This window comes from Nerophis lumbriciformis, linkage group LG25 (assembly GCF_033978685.3).
Source record: "Nerophis lumbriciformis linkage group LG25, RoL_Nlum_v2.1, whole genome shotgun sequence".
In the NCBI taxonomy this organism is placed as follows: domain Eukaryota; kingdom Metazoa; phylum Chordata; class Actinopteri; order Syngnathiformes; family Syngnathidae; genus Nerophis; species Nerophis lumbriciformis.
The window spans coordinates 23,400,940-23,417,873 of record NC_084572.2 but is presented as its reverse complement, the minus strand read 5'-3'; the positions used below and the strand labels follow the sequence as shown (position 1 = coordinate 23,417,873).

The 16,934-nt window shown below is 39.6% G+C and overlaps 1 protein-coding gene across 2 annotated transcripts in view; it reads right to left on the bottom strand.

Annotated features, from left to right (window-relative positions):
* Positions 1-16,934, bottom strand: part of pkn1a (protein kinase N1a) — an 81,067-nt gene that overhangs the window by 19,726 nt on the left and 44,407 nt on the right. For both annotated transcript variants that reach the window (XM_061983961.1, XM_061983960.2), the window contains exons 3-8: positions 14,502-14,607; positions 12,782-12,930; positions 7,657-7,777; positions 3,012-3,157; positions 1,757-1,970; positions 1,489-1,683 (exon numbers count right to left, since the gene is read on the bottom strand). In XM_061983961.1, the coding sequence (XP_061839945.1) occupies positions 1,489-1,683; positions 1,757-1,970; positions 3,012-3,157; positions 7,657-7,777; positions 12,782-12,930; positions 14,502-14,607 (931 nt within the window). The remainder of the gene's footprint in view (positions 1-1,488; positions 1,684-1,756; positions 1,971-3,011; positions 3,158-7,656; positions 7,778-12,781; positions 12,931-14,501; positions 14,608-16,934) is intronic.

Below are 16,934 nucleotides of genomic sequence, written 5' to 3'. Positions count from 1 at the left end.
CTCACCTCCGAGGGAGTGAGGATGTTGGGTCAAATGCAGAGGATAATCTCACCACACCGAGTGTGTGTATGACACTTTTTAGAGTGTCACTGAAGGCATCAAAACTATGACACCTGTGAAGTGAAAACCATTTCAGGTGACTACCTCTTGAAGCTCATCGAGAGGATGCCAAGAGTGTGCAAAGCCGTAATTGTCCAAATATGATTAGCAGCTAAGTAGAAAGCCGTCAACGTTATGGCTCTGGGAGCGAACACAGGCGGCAACAGGCAAGCGAGATGATGCTAATTATGCTAACTATACTAGCCAGCAGGTTTGTTCCGGCACCCCTGCCGTCTCCCTGTCCTGCAATTCAATGCAGCGTTTAGTCAAGAGGAACGAGTACCTGCAGCTGAGGCGAGCATTCAACAGATATTGTTTGCATCCTATTTTTTGATAGTGTAATGGTTTACAGAATTCATCCATGGAACTTTTGTTATTGTTAGAGACGGGTTTTCACTGGACACATTTCCGGTGTTGTGTGTTGTTGCGCTGAGAAGCCACAAATGTCTAAATACTGCTCGATTGCTGATAAGAAAAAGTCTGAATGTCATTAAAACAATTGGCTCCATCTTTTGACACTCCATCGACTCCCGTCCTATACGCTACAATATTTGTTTATTAAAAAAATGCGGAAGTGATGTTTTGACGCGAAAATGAATGTTTAACAACAAGGATTTCCGCATTTTCGTGGACATTTCGCATGTTTGTAAATGACAGTGTCTGTGTGCCCTGTTTGGTACACGTAAAATCCGCATTTACATTAAATAAGGCAGTCTGCACCACTCTTCAATTGCACACGCAGTCTTAGTAGATCCCACGCAACACCGCCCCTAATAAGACACGCTATTTTATAGATTACACTGCCTTTACTGTTTAGCGCGTGGTGTTTGGAACTTACTAAATCAGGCCCTAAATGAGCAAAGTAACGGCGGGGGGAAAAAAGTGTTGCGCAACATCTGATATGAGAACACTGACAACCTAAAGAAAGGATTTCCTGCCTCACAACCATACACAGGAAAAGAAAATTGCCCTGCAGAAATGTTTTGAACATAATATGATCTTGCTGTGGTATGCAGTCAAATCTACAACTAGTCTTTTGACAATGTGTGATTACAATTTAGCATGGCTTAATCATTAGGTAATGTGTTTCCCAACCTACAATGAGCTCATATAGCCAAAAATCTAATGGTACATCACCAAACAACAAATGTGGATACACAATTAATTACAAACCTTTTGCCATCTGTTGCATAATCATTTCACTGTTCTGAATGTCACTATACACCATTGGCATACATAGATGAACAAGGATACATATTCTATATTCGTAAATATAGAATCATTTTCAGCCCAATTAAGGCAGCACACCTTTTTATCTCGCAACACATTACACATTGGTTATGAATCAGTGTGCTAATGGACAGCTATAGCATGCATACTGTTACTTACAGGAGAGCTCCTCTGTCTTGCTCGGCGTCTTCCCGCTGACTGAGCCGCTTCGGCTGTACAGACCCTTGCTGCCCCTCATGAACGAGCGTGTGTCGCCAGGGCTGTAGCAGGGCAGCAGGACAGCGGTTCCTTTATTGCGTCCTGGCACCACCTCCAACAACCCCATGCAGCCCAAAAGCTGTACCTGTAGGGTACCTTAAGACACAGTCCAAGCACATTTTGAAGTAAATATGCCAAGATCAAGATGTTTGCCTATTGTCACATATACCAGTGAGAGGCGAAGGCTTGTTGAGAGTGCTGTACTGGTTGTGGACGTAGGGGGCGCCGTGGCGGGAGCTGAAGGCCGGCGAAGAAGCCAGCATCATCTCCTCTTTGATGACATTGGCCTTCGGGTGGTCCTCTGGCAGCTCGGCCAGGCGCTGGTCCAGGGAGTCCCTAAGAAGGTCCAACCGCTGAGAGGCCTCACTCAGCCGAGACTGTGCCTGCACCCAACAGGAAGGCAAGTTTATAATTGATGTTAAAAGCTTTTTGTGACATTGCAGTTAGAGCGAGACACTGTAACAACAACAATAGAGGAGAGTGAGCATCTCCCATGCTTTACTCTGAGCCACAATGAAGGAGGGAGAAAACAGGCCTCTGCAGTATAGTGGAGACTGTTATTTTTGTGCAGTAAACACCATAAGCTAATTTTAGCATATGTGCCTATTTTTGTCAATGTATCCATCTATATACCTGCTCAACCAATGAGTGACTAACAGAAATCTCTGTGAGTTGGGATGGGTACCAAATCCAGTACTTTTTTGGCACCGACCGAATACCGCCGGTCCAATCCAACGGTGCCATGTTTCGGTACCTGGGTTGCGCGTGACTTCACTTGCCACTTGGCAGTCACTCCAGCAGCACAGAGAGCGGATTCAGCCAATGCAACCAAAGAAATTTATTCAAAAAACGCTTCACCGTAAGTTAAGTAAGACTCCACTTTTCCACAAATGCGCTAGCTTAAGGCTAATATACATTGGCTTTGCTATTGACGTGCTACTGATTAGCATTAACGATTTTAACTTTTTAATTTCAACACCTTCAAATTTGTTCATGAAAACTACAACTAAGTTGCATCTTACAATCAAACATCTGGTGTGTAATTAGAACGACACTTGCAGTATTAACATTTTGTAGGGCGCAGCAGGAGACAGCAAAGACTGAAATGACCAACACACCATAAACCAAACCATAAAGTCTACACTACTTCCATTTAACGTCTTGGACTTGCAACTGCAATTGCCACTTAAGTGTCATACCTGCAAATGTGATGATGAAACAATATATAAAAACTGGAAAAGTAATAAGCAGCTCATTTTTAAATGTTGCAATAAAAAATGAGATTTTATTATCAAAAACAATATTTGTTGACACACACCAAAGTACCGAAAATTGGCACCGTTGAGTATTGGAATCGATTCCCAGGTTCCGGTTCAAATGTGAATGGTACCCATCCCAATCGGTAAGTGACTGTCCCATCTCACCTCAGAAAGAGCTTTTTTATCCTGGACTTTGGTGGCCCCGAGAAGCCGAAGCACATTTTTGGCACCTTCAGCGACAGCGTGTTCCACCCTGTAGTGGTGCCTTAGCTCCTCAATGCGCAGCTCCACCCCACACAGGTCGTGGTTACCTGCAGTGACATCACAGAAGAATAGTTTTCATCTGTGGAAATTTTTCCCAAAAGTTGTTACAGAGTTCCTATATCATAAAGGGGAAAAAACGCAGAAAAAGTGGCTGCTATGCTGAACGTGTCGCTCTACTCCAGTGGAACAAAAATCCCATTGCAGCCATCAAATACATACATACTTATGCACAAATAAGTCCAACATTGTCTTTCATGGCATTTATGCCAAATTTTGGGACCCAACCAGACGTAAATAAATGATGTGCCTTCATACTTTTGTTCCTTCGACTGTAGAAGGACGTGTGCGCGACCAAAGGTTTAAAAGTCCACTTGGGTGATGTTGAATCAATTAAAGGGGACGGACCTATAATTAATTTTGTCTTTTCAAACTTATAAATGTTGTTACAATTTTGGATCCATCCATCCATTTTCTACTGCTTGTCCCTTACAGCAGTGGTCCCCAACCACCGGGCCGCGGCCCGGTACCGCACAAGAAAAAAAAAAAATATATATTTATTAAATCAACATAAAAAACACAAGATACACTTACAATTAGTGCACCAACCCAAAAAACCTCCCTCCCCCATTTACACTAATTCGCACAAAAGGGTTGTTTCTTTCTGTTATTAATATTTCTGGTTCCTACATTATACATCAATATAGATCAATACAGTCTGCAGGGATACAGTCCGTAAGCACACATGATTGTATTTTTTGATGACAAAAAAAATCAAAACTAAAATACCATACACATTTAGATTAAAAAAAACCCGAAAGCATATCTAATACATATATCTAGAACACAAAGAAATGTTTTAAATTTACAGTGAATTAAAATCATCATTAGTCCTCTTTAAATCTTGTGAACAGTTTTTCATCATAAGAGTGCATCACATTCAGCTACAGTATCTTTTTTAAGATATCTGATTGCATATAATCTAAACCTTTAAAATCTATCTGTGCAGCTGGTACTAAATGAACATTAGCCATATTAAATGTTTGCCCCAAACGAAACTCAGAGGTTAACATGTGAGAAAGCTACATAACAAGGAGAACGTAATTCAAATGATGAATGGGTGAGTTCCTACTTTAAACGGATGTATTAAACACAGTGTGTAAGTGCACATTACATTTATTTACATACACAGTATATAAATAAATCTGTAGTACAAAGGTCTTTATCACACATACACAGGGCTCATCCTCAGTGGAGGACGTGGGAAGAAACAACTGCAACTGAGTGGTCCACTCAATTGTGACCTCTCAAACTGGCACACACGCTCAGTGGAGCAGATAAGGGACGAGGGGAGGAGGAGTACGATGAAGAGGATAAGATATACAAGAAACTAGTTATACTGTACTCGAAACAATAGCAATAGACAAAATCAGATTGGTGAAAAGAAACAAGAGCAAAATAATCTAAGAGTAAATAAATATATATTGAATTTGTGAGATGTGTATTATAGCAGGAGAAAGCGAGAGTAGAAGTAGAGGTAGCTTAGGGATGCTTTTATCTCCTAATAAGGTGTTCTGCCTGGAGCTTGACCTCTCCAGGGGGTGTGGTGCCTGGAGACCATCTGTGTACATTAGACACACAACCCCTTCTCTGTGTGTGTGGTTTAAATGAGCCAGAATAACTTAAGACTGGCTATGCGGGAGCACAAGAAGCAAAGCGCAGATGAAAAATGGTAGTGCTGACGTCAATTGAACAAGGCTCATGGTTGTGGAAAAATAAATCCCATTAAACGAGAAGATCTAATATCATTGTTGGAATACAATGCTTGCTGAAGGCGTGACACTAGGATGGAAAGCCAGAAAAGCAGTGTGCAGGTAAAAGAGTTGGCTTACTACAGCATAAGAAGAATAGCATCTCTATTATTGCAATGGCGATACCCAATAGGTTGTATTCACCTGACGTCACGTTCGGCTCATTAAATATGTGAGACTCGAAGCGGTGGGCCGGCGAGCATCTGTTGTCATAGCGTTCTGGCATTTTGTCTTTCTCGAAGAAAAATGCCCAATACTTGCGTTGTTTTAGGCTGTTGGAACTGTTTAAATTGCGAAAAGGATAACAGTTTCTTCAGAGTTCCTTGAGAGGTAATTAAAATAGGGCGAAAGATGTCAATATTTTACAAAAGAGGACAAGAAAAGTGGCAAGCACTTGCTTGCCACTTTCCAAGGGAGCAGATTGAGTCGAAGAACGCATGAGTTCGCAGTGGTCACTTTGTTAAAGGTTTGTTTGATATATTTTTAACGTTTAGTATTTCCCATTAAAGTATTATCTTGATATTATTTGTATTTTATCATGTTTCAGAGTTCTTAAAGCACAAGTTTTCTACGGGTGTTTCGTAAACCTCCAACTCGGCAAGTCTATATAAATGTGAGCAAAACCTAAAAGAGTTAAGCTTTTACCAAAGGCAGCAATCATAAATGAATCTTTCAGCACATACACAATGTTGAGATCTATAGTAATATTCTGATAAAGAAGAAGAAAAACACATGTACTTGTAAACGGCGCATACAACAACAATAAGGCAACAAAAATTTAGATTTAGATTTAGATTGTACACTTTCGATCGGGAAAAGCCTTATCACAGCAGGCCCGGCCGACCTGTCTGACAAGCCTGTAAATGTGTTGGTCATGTATGATGTCTTTTTGCAATTTTTTGTCCGTGATGTGTAGTGTTTATTGTTTAAATGTACAGTCAGTGAAAAGGAATTTCACCACGGGGACCAATAAATCTAAATGTAAGGCAACAAACATGGCTGTAGACGCGAAGTTAAATCATGAAATGCAACCTAACCCAAGCAAAAACAATGTATTATTTATCCAGGAGAGTCTTGATACCAATTTCCTTTACCCAGCCACACACAAAGAACATGCCTTTCCATGTTTTCATCTGTTTTGTCGTTTAGAATGATGTCTGGAACACCAGATAGTTCGACATGTCTGGAAACGCGACTGACGGATGATCCTTGAGATCACTCGACACATTTTTTTTTGATAATAAGAATAAATTATCGAAAAAAGGGATATTAGGTACAAATTCCATTGCATAGTTATATTGTTTTGCTTGTATCAGATTTTATTGGTAAGATCTAGGCCCATTGCGTATTAAGATAGTTCAGTAGCCATATTGGTTTGGTGGCCCTCCACTTTGTTCACTTTCGTTCAAATGTCACGTGCCTGAACACAACCTACTGTATTAGCTTCTTTAGTGTTCTATAATATTGGTCACCGCCTTTTATAAGCATTAGCATCAGTGCTAACGTTGCGATTAAGAGTGTATTTATCTGTAGGATGACAGCGAGTAAAGCAGAAGTCCCCAATCACCAGTGCTTTTAGAAGCAATGATTACAAATAGAAGCCCACCGTTTTTTGTAGAAACTTTTTTTTAAATCTCATAGCTTATGTAAATGAAATAAGGGTGATTATTGTTTTGAAAAATAATAAATAAAATACATTTTGTTTTACTTTGACGTCCCATTGGGTCAAAGTTGGGCTCTCCCGATCAAAATTATTTGTGGAAATGCAAACTGGTCTGTGGGCTAAGAAAGGTCGGGGACCATTTTGCAACTGTAAGGGAAGCCTGCGAGCAGAATAACACTTTCCAAAGCAGAAAAAAAAATCCAAATTACAATGCAAAATATGGACAAAAAACTATTTTGGGCAGTTTGGGGAAGATCCTTATTCCGGTGCACAAAGCACGGCATACTCTTAATACTTTGGTTTGCAAGAACTTGACCTCATCTCCAAAAGTTTTAGGATGAACTAGACCAGAGATCCAAAATCAGTCATGTCTGATAATTCCTACAGAAACACTCCGAAATCTTGAGAAAGAGTGCAAAGTATTTTCACTTTCAATAGGTGGGATGGTTATGGTACAGCCCCGTCTTTTGTTGTCTAACTGTATTCGTCATGGTGTTAAGATCTTTTCTCCATATCACAGATTTTTTTATGATCATCCTCTCAGCTCACACCCATCCTCTTGCTACATTTAAACCCTCTAATTAATTGATTTATTGTGTCCCATCAGGGACAGTGATTGTCCACAGCACTTAGCGCCAGATAAAAAGTCAGTCACTTACCCTGAAATGGCATTGATCGCTACGCCAGGCAACAGATGTGATAGGGCAACATTTTGTACACAGTGAAGTGAAGTGAATTATATTTATATAGCGCCTTTCTCTAGTGACTCAAAGCGCTTTACATAGTGAAACCCAATATCTAAGTTACATTTTTAAACCAGTGTGAGTGGCACTGGGAGCAGGTGGGTAAAGTGTCTTGCCCAAGGACACAACGGCAGTGACTAGGATGGCAGAAGCGGGGATCGAACCTGCAACCCTCAAGTTGCTGGCACGGCCACTCTACCAACCGAGCTATACCGCCCCACAGCAAAACATTCTGCATTAAATCCACAAGAGGATCTTCTTTGCCCCCCACACCAACCTTTCATTTAGACACAAACTATCTATGAAAAAAATATTAGGTAGCTTGCACCTACCCTGAGTGTCATCATTGTGCTCAGTGGCCTGTACAGCTTTGCGGATTTGCATGCGAATGATGTCTATTTTGGTTTTACTGTCCTGAAGCATCTGTTGGGCCGTCTGCAGCATTTTTTTGTCCTGATTAAAGAGATAAACAGAAAGGTCAAATAGTATGAAATGCTTGTGAAACATAGTACAGACACATCCAGGGTAAAAAATGTAGGTGAGGTTGTGAGTAATCAAGCAATGAGAGGATAGAGATTCCAAACACTCTCTCATTACTATTCAAGCATTTGAGTCAGCAGATTGCATTGTCATGAACCATGAAGGTCAGCTCTAGTATCAGTCAGCTAGGAGAAGTGTGTGCGCATGTGTGTGTATGTGTGCGTGTGCATGACGAGTGCCTCTTAGACATCTCAGTGGCAATGGCAATCCTGCAGCATGGATAAATGAACAATACAATAAATCCCCGCCTATTCGTGGTTCGAGCATACACTGCCTTGCAAATTTGCGAGATTTCTTTTCTCTGCTTTAAAAAGTACTGTATATAATGTGTTTTTTTATGGTAATCTAAAGGGGAACTGCACTTTTTTCGAATTATGCCTCGCATTCACAATCCCTATGTAAAACAAGAACATATGTCTTTCTTTTTTTTATGCATTATAAGTAGAGATGTCCGATAACGGCTTTTTTGCCAGTATCCGATATTCCGATATTGTCCAACTCTTAATAACCGATTCCGATATCAATATTTACGATATTACATTTTAAAGCATTTATCGGCCGATAATATCGGCAGTCCGATATTATCGGACATCCCTAATTATAAGTTGTAAAGTACGGCAAGTACAAGGTGGCTAACAATGCAGCTAATGGGGGTACACTATTTCGCCCATAAAGCTCTCTAAAACACCTAAAACTCGCCAACAATACTCCATTTACATCTCGTGACCTGAATATTAACCAAGTATTAGCAATAGTGTTATTATAACCGCTAACACAGACAAACTTTTTTAGCAGCGCCGTGATCAGAGAGAGCTAACAAGCTTATGCTGCTACATTGACATATTGAGCCGGTGAGTTGCTGCATGGCCTCTGAGTTGGTGAAATTTATTTGTAGATTATAAATCATGCCTTTCGCTCATTTGGGGGGAGAACAGTGATGCAGCTATGAATACAGCAGAAGGTGCTGCCCCACAAATCAATCAACTTTCCAGCAGGATGATGCTTTGACAAGATGTAATGTTTTGCACGTTTTTAATTAGTAGGGAATGCTGCCGAGCCTGGGTTCCATTATGGCACAGGTTCCAAAGTAAAAAGTAATACTTGGAACCACAACAAAAGAAAAGTAGCCATGGGTGCTAATTTAATGCAGACTCATCTACCTGCAGCAAGTGTTTGAGGGTGGTATTGTGAAAGTATCACCTTGTCGCATAATGGCAATGGTACAATCAGTCTGATGCTCTTTTTTTACATTTATTGTCAACCTTAACACGCCAACAGCAGTCATCAGTTCCAAAACAGCACTCACCACAACAACAATACAACTCTTTCTTATAATATTAGATCCATTCACGAATAGCGGAAATCGTAACATTAAGATTATAACACAAGCAAGGTCGTTTTTTTGCACACTGGTTTAGGCAAATTGTTGTGGATTTAAATTCTTATTGTTGAATTTATTACTTGGTTATTTAATTTATATAATTGACCTATTTAAATTACTATTCTGTTACAAACTTGTTTGTCACAAAAACCCTACTAGGATATGAACATTTCATATCACGGCTATCGTGACCAAAATTATCACGGTTATCATCATTATCACGATATTGTCAAATAAGTTCAAAACGTACACTCACTAAAATCTTTTGACCAAGTTATTTTTTTCAATTAACGAAAATAAAAATACACCCTGTTAGAAAACCTACTATTTTGCACTTATTGTGTTTCTTATGCTTCACTGATGGTGTTTTAGTGTTAGTTTTTTATCTGTTTTAAAAACTAAGCTTTAATTGGTTTAAAAGTTGGTTTGTACTGTAGCACTTCATGATTTATTTAAATGAAAAGTGAGTAACAAATAAAATCTATCTTATTTCCAGCGGGCGGTGTGGCGTCCTACTTTGTTCAGCGGTCTTTGAATGCACCGTAGAACACCTCTGTTTCGTATTACTTTGAGTATAGGTTGATCACTCTGTTCTAAGAGAGCACAGCTAATAGGTTCAATGTGCACAATTGAATAGCTTAGTTGCTCAGAGAGTAATGGTAAATGGGTTATACTTGTATCGCGCTTTTCTACCTTCAAGATACTCAGTAATGTATTTATATAAGTTTAGATTGGGTTATTTCACTTCTTAACGGGGAAAGACATTCATGTCTCTTGTTTTCATGTCAGCATTTAAGCTAGAGAGTTGAGTGACTCCATGATAATTACAAAGTGCAGTTATCAATCACGGTTTTTCGATCATTTTTTTAAATTTAAAATGGTAATACTAACCATTGTGAGTTTTACCGCGGTTATCATTAAAACCATTGAGTTTTACCGCGGTTACCATAAAACCGTTTGTCATTACATTCCTTTTGCTTACAAATAAAAGTCCTAATAGAAAAGCTGCATTTTTTAAATTGCCAATCATCGACAATCCTTACGTGAGACAAGAACGCACATGTCTTTTTATGTATTCTAGATAGCTTCCCTGGACTTGCAGTTCTCCAACAACAATGCAGGTAATGGGGATTTACCTATTCCGCTTATAAAGCCCACTAAAAAAAGATCGAAAAAACACCCACATCGCTTGATTTACATGCCGAGACCTGCATATAAACAAAGCAACAGTATAGCCAAATTGTTACTGCAGGAGCGAACACAGAGGAAATACTTTTCTGGCACAGTGACACAGCACCCTGCTCAAAGCACTTCAGGCCACAAGTTTGGAAAACATTCCCATTCATTTGAAAAAGTGAATGCTTGGTTATAAATCAGGCCTCGCACGTGTATAGTAGAAGGTTGTGGGCCTGACTGAAGCGGTGGATACTGGCGCTCAACATGGACTGGACGACATCATTAAGAAGACTCAGCCAGATGCTTGGTGCAGCTCTCAGAATTTAACAGCTCAATGGGGAGCGCAAGTCTTGAGCTGAAAGATACAACCACTCTATTAGTCGGCATCTCAGTGGGAGCATACATTGTGATTTTTTTGTTATGTTTTTATTTTTTTGATGAAATGTTTAGCACTTAGCATTTTTGCTACTTAATGTTTTACTACAGTGTGATCTGCCAAGCACCCAGTTTCTTAAAGTTGTAGCTCATCCTCCTTATATTCAGGCTCAACAAGACAAGGTTCTGATCATCATTTGTTCCAAAGTAGTTGTCTTTGTCACAGAAAGCCCTTTTCCACTGCAATAACTTTTATAGGAACTTTCCCATTTGCCCGAGTAAATTAAGTTCCCCCTGTTTTTCCACCAAAAGCTTAGATTTAGTTCTTCAGGAGCACTCACATGTATTCTTTTTATATTGTTATTTACAGCTGAAATGGACCAAAAGGAATCGCCTGACCCTCATGAATTCATCATTTACCGAAGATGACTTTCTGACTGTTGGATATTGCAGACAAAAGTCTGACTTTTTATAAACAATTTGGTACATTTTATTTTTTTTTAATCATATCGTTTTGTATATTATTGCTTTGTATTTCATTTACCCAGACTTTAGTAAAATAACTGTGTCCCAATGTTTTCTGTTTATTTACATGTTATCAGTGTAGAAATATACTAAACCCATCCATCCATCCATTTTCTACCGCTTATTCCCTTTGGGGTCGCGGGGGGCGCTGGAGCCTATCTCAGCTACAATCGGGCGGAAGGCGGGGTACACCCTGGACAAGTCGCCACCTCATCGCAGGGCCAACACAGATAGACAGACAACATTCACACTCACATCCACACACTAGGGCCAATTTAGTGTTGCCAATCAACTTATCCCCAGGTGCATGTCTTTGGAGGTGGGAGGAAGCCGGAGTACCCGGAGGGAACCCACGCAGTCACGGGGAGAACATGCAAACTCCACACAGAAAGATCCCGAGCCCGGGATTGAACCCAAGACTACTCAGGACCTTCGTATTGTGAGGCAGATGCACTAACCACTCCTCCATAAGTAATCAGCCTGCTGCCTGATTTGTATAAACTACCCTGAACTGTGAAATGCGGTGGAAACACAAACCACACACTTCTACAGGAAACTCTAGTTCCAGGAACATAAAGTTCCTGAACTTTTGGAGGAAAAGGGCCCATTGTCTGCCATGATTAGTGGTTGCAATCACAGAACGTACTCTCTATGTTGTTGTATCTGACAGAACTAGCGTTAGTTACTATGCACTTAACGCATCCAGTAAAGAAGTTGTGAAAATGCTTAAAATGACCAAAATACTGTAAGTGTTACATGTTTAATAAAGTGCCTGCTCCTCCAGCATGTATATAAAATGTTGTTGGATGCTTTTTTAAGAGGGCTTTATAGGCGGAATAGGTGAATCCCCATTACCTGCATTGTTAGTCACCTTGTGCTAAAATCACAGAAAATGTGTGTGTTTTCCCTTTAAGCACCGCACCGATTTGGCACAGGTAAGGGTTAAAATGTAAACAATGCCCATCCTTAATTGTAACTACAACACTATGGGCCTGATTTACTAAGATCTGACGTCAGTGTAGCGCAAGCACTGGTCCTTCAGCTTTATGTGGAACTGTCAGTTTGCACGTCCTCCTGACACATACTAAATAAAACGCTAAACAATGCAGCAAAAGAAATCACATTGCGTGTGCTAAATAATTATATTTGCCTTTTCTCCTCCCGGTAATGTGGGCGTTTTGATGATCCGCATATATTTTGCATATTAATGGAGACGACAACGCAAAATGGATTGCACGCCTTTTTCTGTTCACTTAACGGACGCAATTGACTTTGCACACGTTTAGTACCGTAGATCAGCTTTGCGTGTGCTATGAAGTTTGCACCTGTTTTAGTACATACAAACCTTTAGTAAATCAGGCCCTACTGTATGTCTGTAATTGCATTTTTGGGACTTTCATCGGGGTTAATTTTTCGCCATTCGCATGGGGTCTTGGTCTGAATTCATTGCAGAGTGATACCTTGGTGGAACCATTGGCATAGATGGGGATCATGTTCTCAACTCCTTGTTTGACTTTGAGCTCGATGTTGAGCTGCCTCTCCAGGGCAGCGATGCGCTCCTTGTGTGCAGACGTTCGACTCTCCGCACCGGGAGACTGAGGACATTCATCTGTGAGAAGAGAAAAGGTTTAGGTGACAACAAATGGACAATAATACCAGAAGAAAAAAGGAATGTACGCAACAGAAGTCAGCTGAGTTCAGTTTTTATGTGAGTATACTTATCACTGCTCATTTTTTGAAATACTATGAGCCAAATGGTCTCTATCAATTTAAGCTCTACTCTATTATAGCTGTACAATAAGACAGTTTAACAACTGTGGCTAGTAAAAACAACACCTTTACAAAAATAATATGTTAAAGGGGCGTTCATGCATGCTTTGACAAAGATTGTGTTAGTAACCAACAAAAAACCTGGTAATCCGTCACTAATCCGCCATTAAACCATGAGAACAGCAAAGACCCGACTAAAAAATTAAACTTGTTCAATTTTTAGTGGCGGTCTTGTCGGTTTGAAATGGGAAGTGATAAAAACGCCTTTCATTGAGTAAAGAAAAACAATCTTCGTATTTGCACCGCAAGATCCGTGATAATACCGTATTAACACCGTCATAATCCGCTCGTCACATCTTCGGTTCAGACCTTCAAAACGTGAAAGGGTAACGAACCGGAGGTGGCAGAGTTAAAAACGGAAGCATTAGGGGCTCAATATGAAGCAACACGGAGGCCCTATGGTTGATGTGCAGTAGAGCAATGTTTTTCAACCACAGTGCCGCGGCACACTAGTGTGCCATGAGATATTGTCAGGTGTGCCGAGGGAAATTATGCAACTTCACATAATTGGTCCAAAAAATAATTTTTGCAAATCAATAATTACAATAATGTGCAGTTGTCTAGTGCAGTGTTTTTCAACCTTTTTTGGTATGTAAAAGGTATGTAACGCTTAAACCAAAAATGAACAAAAGGCAAGTACCGCTAGGAAAAAGCACTGAAGCATAGGGATGGCTATGCAAAACAAAAGTAAAACTGAACTGGCTACAAAGTAAACAAAAACAGAATGCTGGACGACAGCAAAAACTTACAGCGTGTGGAGCGGTGACGGCGTCCACAAAGTACATCCGTACATGACATGACAATCAACAGTGTCCACACAAAGAAAGATAGCGTACGCACAACTTAAATAGTCTTGATTGCAAAAACAAAGCAGGTGCGGGCAATAGCACTCAAAGGAAGGCGTGGCGCTGCTACAGGAGAACACCAACAAAACAGGAAGGGTCACCAAATTAACAGCGCAAGACAGAAACTAAAGCACTACACACAGGAAACAACAACAAACTCAAAATAAGGCATGACAACCTTGTGGAGTTTCATTTTTTAACATTTTCTGCTGGTGGTGTGCCTCCGTATTTTTTTTAATGAAAAAAAATGTGCCTTGGCTCAACAAAGGTTGAAAAACACTGCAGCAGAGGGTGGAAGACTCCAACGCCTTTTGGGGAGATCTGTGGTTTTACCACGGCAATTTGCGTTGGCGCCGTGTTGAAAACATGTTGAGAAAGGTCTTCCACCATCGATGGGACACAGTTAATGGCATCTCTCAAATAGCCATCCGAACTGGCAATGTGTGGACGCACCTTAAGAATACCAGAAAATCGCAGCATGAGTGCAGAAACACATGTCACATACCTTTATTATCATCTCCTCCCTTCACCACAATGTGAGCGTCCAGTTCCTGCAGCTGAGCATGAAGGTTATCCAGCTTGCGATTGGAGCACCGTAACTGGCTGTCCACCTGTGGAATGCAACCAAAAGAGTGGAGATTTATTTATTTTCAAGAAAGAGAAACTATTCTACAACTCATGTGTGAGAGAATGTAAAAACAGAGTATCTGCAATGGCCAATTATCATGAGGTTAGATTATCTACAAGAGTGTTTCTGTGGGGTTTTGTGGGATCACTCTTGGCTCCCAATATGTGTTCTATCAACCTAAAGGTGTTTGCTGTGGTTGAGGTAAAAGCTCTGTGTGAAGTTCTTCTAAAGGTGTCCTATAATGCAAAACCAACATTTCTTACCTGTTAGTACCTGTTTTTGTGCATTTGGGATTCCCGTAAGTCCCGAAAATCTTAAATCAAACCATGAAGGCTTAGCGGAGATATTTAAAAAACATTCTTGCCTTCTGCCAAATTTTCTCCAAATGAGCAGTTTGGAATTTGAGACAGTAGTACGTCAGCGTATATGTCCATATAGGTTTCTGCGTATGTCCACCATTTTTACTCAGTTGTAGACAATACGTTTCTTCTTTATCTCTATCCTCTTGTTGTGGGCAGACAGTTTTGTACATGCACATGCATGCAAAAATTAATTAATTAATTTTAAAAAATAAATGAAAAAGGAGTGTATTATATCCGTCACTAGAAAACTACAACATGGCTGACAGTGTAGAGAAGCAGTATTAGAGGGGATTGTAGTGGAGAAGGGCTTTGGCACGTAAATAAGATCTGAACATCCAGAAAGTGGCTTGAAGATGGCTTGTAAAACTAAATTAATGCACAGTTTTGACTAAAGAACCAACATTACATGTTATGTACACCACAAGAAACTGTTCTTAAATGTACAAAAAATATATAATATCACCCCTTTAACTTATCCATCATGAATATTAACCTTGCTTTGTGCACTGCTGCAAGTAACGGTGAGAATAAAATATTGATGTACTGTAACAATATTCTACTGATATAATATTGATTAAATAATGTATAAATATTTAATCAAAAGTATTGTTATTGGCCTATTTAAATATAAGGACGGCGTATGCAAGTGCTAGGAAACTTGATCCACTCCCTGTACAATTGCAATACATTTAAATTGATCATTTAAGTTAAATTGTTTTTGGATTAGACCAATTAATGGTTACTGTCATCTAGTGTACATACCGGTATACAACTTGTTTTGAAGGTGACCTATTGTGCAAAACCACCCTTTCTTACCTATGTGGTACCATGTTTTATTTATTTGAGATCTGCACAAGTCTTGAACATTTGATATCAAATCAAGGTATGGCGGGTATATTTATAAAACAATCTTACCTTCCTTCATACTTTCTCCAAATAAGTTAAATTAATTAATTCCATGACCAGGGAGCATCATATCTGAAGGTTTTTTTTTGTTTTGTTTTTTTACAAGGTTTGTGTTGGCTCTAGGAATCAACACTCCAAGGATGTCCCCCTGACCTTAAAGGCGAACTGCACTTTTTTATTTTTATTTTGCCTATCGTTCACAATCCTTTTGAAAGACATGACGACGGATTTACTTTTTTAATGCATTCTAACTTGTACATAAAAGTAAAAAAAAGTCCACTTACAGCGGAGGCAATGGGAGCTCCTCTATTTCGCCCATAAAATCCAATGAATAACCATTCAAAAACTGCCAACAATACTCAATTTACATTTCGTGATTTGAATATTAACCAAGTATTAGTGATACTGTTATCATAAGTGCTAATGCAGACAAACTATTTATAGCGGCGCCATGATCACTTCCATGTGTGTCTATGTTTACATCATCAAGTGATCTGCTGTTTTCTCGCTTCCTTGCTACCTGTAATTTTACGGTAGATCATAAATCATGCATCTCACCTGGACACGCCTGTCCTGGTTGTCTGTTGAACAAAAGATGCATTGTAGTCTCCTTATGTTCTTTAGAACTATCATGTTAGATCAATCACCAGATTACTTTTACAAACAGTTTTTAAAATCAACTAACACACATATTCATGACACTAGGAATGCCAGCAATGGCTATTTGGCACTTCCTGCTCCCAGGACCAATCTCCTCAAACATACAGTCATGTATACCGTACATGTATATCATTCTGGAATCGGTTACCATCTCACATTAATCTCTCACAAAGTCAATTGTCATTCAAGACAGCTTTGAAGATACACCTACTGCAGCTGCCCACATGACGTGAATTTTTAATACTGGGTTTAACTAGCTTTTTTTATCTTATGTTGTATTTTTCCTTTGTATAATGTTTGGTAATGCATGTATTCTTTGTATTTTTATTTTGTATGCTCCAATATGGACCCCAGGAAGACTAGCAGTCACCTTGGCGTCAGC